The 4851-nt window shown below is 36.1% G+C and overlaps 1 protein-coding gene across 1 annotated transcript; it reads right to left on the bottom strand.

The window, feature by feature from the left end:
* Positions 1–707: 707 nt before the first annotated feature.
* On the bottom strand, positions 708–4045 carry LOC124941059 (B3 domain-containing transcription factor ABI3). The gene is made up of 6 exons (XM_047481328.1): positions 2612–4045; positions 2413–2505; positions 2202–2304; positions 1082–1132; positions 934–1010; positions 708–830 (listed from the first exon to the last, which is right to left on the bottom strand). The coding sequence occupies exons 1-6, from the start codon at positions 4043–4045 to the stop codon at positions 708–710; spliced, it is 1881 nt and encodes a 626-aa protein (XP_047337284.1).
* Positions 4046–4851: the final 806 nt, after the last annotated feature.

Genomic DNA, 4851 nt, shown 5'->3' with positions numbered 1-4851 from the left:
TTGAAAACGAAGACAAAGTTGAGGAAGCTTGGGTGGTCAATTGTGGCTCATAAGAGAATTTGAGAGCATATTTCAGTCCAACATGGAGGCTCTGGTGGGCAATTGTGGCTCGGAAGAGAATTTGAGAACATATTTCAGGTTGTGGGTGGATTACATTAGATAAATTGAGAAAACAATGAGAAACGTGTCAAAAAGAAATATTGAAAAAAAAACAAATTAAGTCACAAATTGGCTTTTTATGTGTACAAATGAAAAGTTTCAACAGTTCCAAAAACAAACATATATAATTTACTAATTAAGATTAAAATGAGTTCATTTAAAAATCATTGAAAAAATTAAGGAGAAAAGAGATATTAGCCTCACAACAATTCTAAGATTATATAATCTAAGCATTTTTTAAATTCTCAACACTAAAAAGAGAAAATATTTGATCTTAATTACTTATAATAATGAGACTAGAATAAAAGCACAAACGAAAGATATTAAAAGTAAATATATTGTCAAATTATCCACATCCTAAAGATATGTAACAGTAAATATGTTGTCAAACAACATAAAAAGAAAACGGATAAAGATGTCCTCTCACCCATGATATCACACAACCAAAAACTAACACAAACATCCAACTTCAAGCATTTAACCATATCTAAATTCAATATATATATATATACTCGATCATGGTTAAGACATCAGATATGCAGATTCCATTAGAGCTGTAAAGAGGTTGTGGAGGTGTTACCCAATGCATATCTATGGCTCCTATGGCCCTTAGCTGGTTTCTTTACTTCCATCATTTCTTCAGTCTGCCTTACTTTCACCCCTCTTATCAACTGTATTACAAAGATGAGTGAAAAATGAATTATATATATATATATATATAGTGTATGATCAAATCAAATGTTGAGTCAAATTAAGATTAGGTACAAATCATACATATTTTCCACACTTGACATCTTTGTAAATCACAATGAAGTCCCCTTCTTGGAGCCCATTGGCACGCACAAAATCTCCTGCGTAAAAGAACTTTGATTTTTCTTTTTCTTATAACTGAAGTCACAAATAATTACTAGAAAATAAATACCTGTATTTTCAAGTAGATACATCCTGCTTTTGTTGTTGGGCCAAAACCTATTAAAAGAATGAGCAACACTTTTTAAATAACATAAGTACACATTTACTTGGTTGTATTAGGTTTGTTAGGAAGTTAAAGGTATTCAAACAAAACCCTAATCTCTTTCCCTGGTTCGTTATATTCAAAGATTTGACTATATGCGACCATTAAAGATATAATAATAAAACCCTAGCTTTGAATAATAACCTAAATACTCCAACTACCCTCAATAGATGATAGACCAATGCACAAACATTAACTTCTAAGGGCTTATACTATAACTTGGATTATTAAGTACCATATAGGGGGAGGGATACCCCCTTCTTGTATCCTTTGAAAAACAGTTGTACAAAAATATTAAAGAAGACAAATCTAACTAATTTTAATTAACTTTTTTCAAAGTATACATGGAATGGTACATGCTGGGAACCGTTGATCGGTCCCCTCAAATGGAAGGAAAAACATTTCTTTCATAAAATAAAATAAAATATTTTTTTTACCCGTCAGAGGGAACAGAGGAAAAGGTTGTCCCCAGAATAGGCAACCCCCACTACCCCATATAGAATGGCAATATGTACCCCATTTCAATATTATTACTCATCTCCTATCTCTTTACCCGATTTCAATATAGTTAACCATCTCTCACCCTGTCCCCGATGATATCTCATATTCAATTTCCATACCGATAACCTAGTTACCCGATCTTAGACCGGTATCCAAATACATGATATTATGGCATTTTTGCTCAATCTTGTCTTTGTCAATTTGAAGAAAAGAGAAGATGACCAAGAAATGCTAAGAGAAGAGATTTAGGAAAGTAATTTTTTTAAATATTGCATAATATAATTTTAATATATGATATATTTTTATGTAATTATGTATGAATAGTATATGGTTTTGGGGCGGTTATAACCATAACCCATCCCCGAACCACCAGACGGGTAATTCAGTTGTACTCCTTATACCCGATCCGGATTAGAATAACCTTACCTGACTATGACAAATATCATGTTTTCGGGTAGCTGATCCCTAACCAAATATGATGGTTCCCACACATTATAATGAAATAAAATAATAATAATATATAGTTACCTGTATCGCATGTTCCAAACCCTAGAAGTTCCAACGTCTTCCATAGCAATTGAAATTCCATCTCTACCTTCCAATTCTGGAAGATGGGTTTCAGCCTCTTTCTGCAAACAATTTGTGAAAAGCTCAACTAATTATTAACACATCAAATCTGGATTTAACGAAATAACCCAGTCCTATTTAAACATGTTAATATAATGAATTGAATTTACCTTGGGTAGAACTATTCTTCCTAGATTGCCCACATCACTTTGCTTCAATACCTTCTGTAGAAGATACTTCAAGTTCTTCTCAGATTTAAAGCCCTAAAAGAAAAATCATATCAAATCAAATCAAATCAAAACTTCACTACTCCTGAAATGGCGTGCATGTGGTGGAAATAATGAATCAATATTGTTAAAATCAACAAACCTGTCTTCTTTGTATTGATAACTGCAGCCTCTTCTGTTGTTGTGGCCTCACTGTATCAACTGTACTAATTGGATGCTGCTGTGCCGGCTGTTCATCTGCAGTCATCACCGGAATACCAGAACCTGAGGCCGGCCAGTAAACCCAGTTGGAATGCGTCGCCGAATTTGTCTGGGAATTTCCATTTGCAAAAGTATCTGGTCCAAGAATCATAGACCCTTGTTCGTCAACAGTCTGATTCAGATTTCGAGAGGTGGGTTGATGATGGTTTTGATGATTATGTCGGGGATGACGAGATTTAAATCGTCTCTGCCTTGCCATTCTCTTCTGTCTTGCTTCTTTGGTGGCAGATGAACCTAACCTCACTAATTTCTCCCCATTCAGACCACGATAATAATGAGCAGGATAAGGATATTGGTGTTTAGTTCTTCTGTATTCCACCATAGCCGCCGTAAAACTTCCACTCCTAATCGCCGGCGGCCAAGTCTGTGGAGGTTCTGGAGCATGTGGGTGATGGTGGTACTCAGAAGCTGTCGGATGATGATTCACAATATTACTAGAATATGTTTCCGGAGCCATGTAACCGACCATGACCGGAGAGACCGGGTAGGGCTGCTGAGGTGGAAGCCAAGTCGATACATTAGGGTTTGTTTGGTTTGTCAATTCAGCTGCTGCTACGGCCATCTCGGATTCTTCACGCATGCGACGTTTCTGAAGCTGAGACTGTTGTACCCAATCAAGGATGAGTTTGAGCAATTGTTTCTTGCCTTCTTTTGATGAACCCAATCTTTTCTCGGCGGATTCGACTGTTGATTTTCGGAGTTTAATGTTTCGCACGTCTTCGGCGGTGATATGTTCCTTGTTTGATTTCAGCCATTCGTAGAACACTTTTCCCAGGTCATCTGAATTGTTGTTTTCACTGTCTCTCTTCTGATCATCTTCAATCTGAAAGATAGATGAAGGATCCCAGATCTCGTTTGAGTCCATAGAATCCATGTACCCGAAATTCTCCCTGAAATAATCGTCCATGCAATTGATACCACAGATCCCACCATCCCCTGTTTTTGCCTGAACGGCGGCCTTAAACGGATGTCCTGCATGCAAAAGATTCGTATCCTTTTCATGGTCTTCTTTTACATCGGACTTGATGATGGCCCAAGAGGAGGACGAGGATGACGTGGCAATAGGATTCGCCGCCGCCGGAGTTGAGGATGTTGAAGAAGAAGAGGACATGCAAGGGAAATCTGTTAGTGGAGGAAAGTCGTTGTAGAAGATGGAAGGCTCGTTGATGTCAATGAAGATATTTTCATGGTTCCGATCATCATCATCATCAACAACAGGCCAGATCTCTCCACCGGTAACCTTTTCTGATCTTTCCACCTCCATTGAATCAAGTTCTACACCATCAAGCTGCACATCGCCGATAATCTCCACCATCTTCTTCACCTATTTCTAGAGAGAGGAGATAGAGATATTATCAGTTGTCTCAAACTGTGGTGATTAATGAAGCAAGAGAGAGAAGATGGAACATAGAGTATCTGGAATTTAAGAGAAATCCCAGTATCCACCATAATTCAGAGAGATCTTACCATAGTTTTGTTTCCGGTGGGTTATCTTTAGAAGAAGTAATGAGAGAGGGAGAGAGAGTTGGTAAGGAAAATTCCAAGAGTTGTTTGTTGGGAGGGTGTTAATATGTTGATGGATATTAATTTCATTTGGTCTTTTCTTTTGAGATAAGTTCAAATTAGAGAGAGAAAAACAAAAAGCTCGTGTTAATATGGCAGTAGCCATGCGTTCTCTTCTCAATGGTTAAACAAGGCGGTGTTCAACAGTCATCACTTTTCTCTCTCCCCGGAGTAAGAACGTAAGCTTTTCCGTTCTTGGAACTGCTGCTTTTCAAATTTTATAATAAGTCCAATTATGTTATGTCCTTGTTTGGTTGTTGGAAAGTAAAAAGGAATAATATATTTGCTAAAGGTGTTTAGAGTTGACATTTATCTTAATCAAAATACTCACCATATATATATATATATATATATAGTTATGTTTCTCTTTTTATAGAAATATATTTTTTTTACTTTATATAGATAAAATGTTTGAACTACAATATTTATTCAAAATGCTTTAAGTTTGCCATTCTCAATTAAACATGATATTGAAATGAGTGTTTGATGTTGTTAGAACATCTTCATTTAAAAAACAAATCCTGTTACTTTTGTGTGAACTTTTTTATTCAAAATTTA

The sequence above is a fragment of the Impatiens glandulifera genome, chromosome 1 (genome assembly GCF_907164915.1).
Source record: "Impatiens glandulifera chromosome 1, dImpGla2.1, whole genome shotgun sequence".
NCBI lineage: Eukaryota > Viridiplantae > Streptophyta > Magnoliopsida > Ericales > Balsaminaceae > Impatiens > Impatiens glandulifera.
The sequence above is the reverse complement of the archived record's forward strand: the minus strand, read 5'-3'. Positions and strand labels throughout refer to the sequence as shown.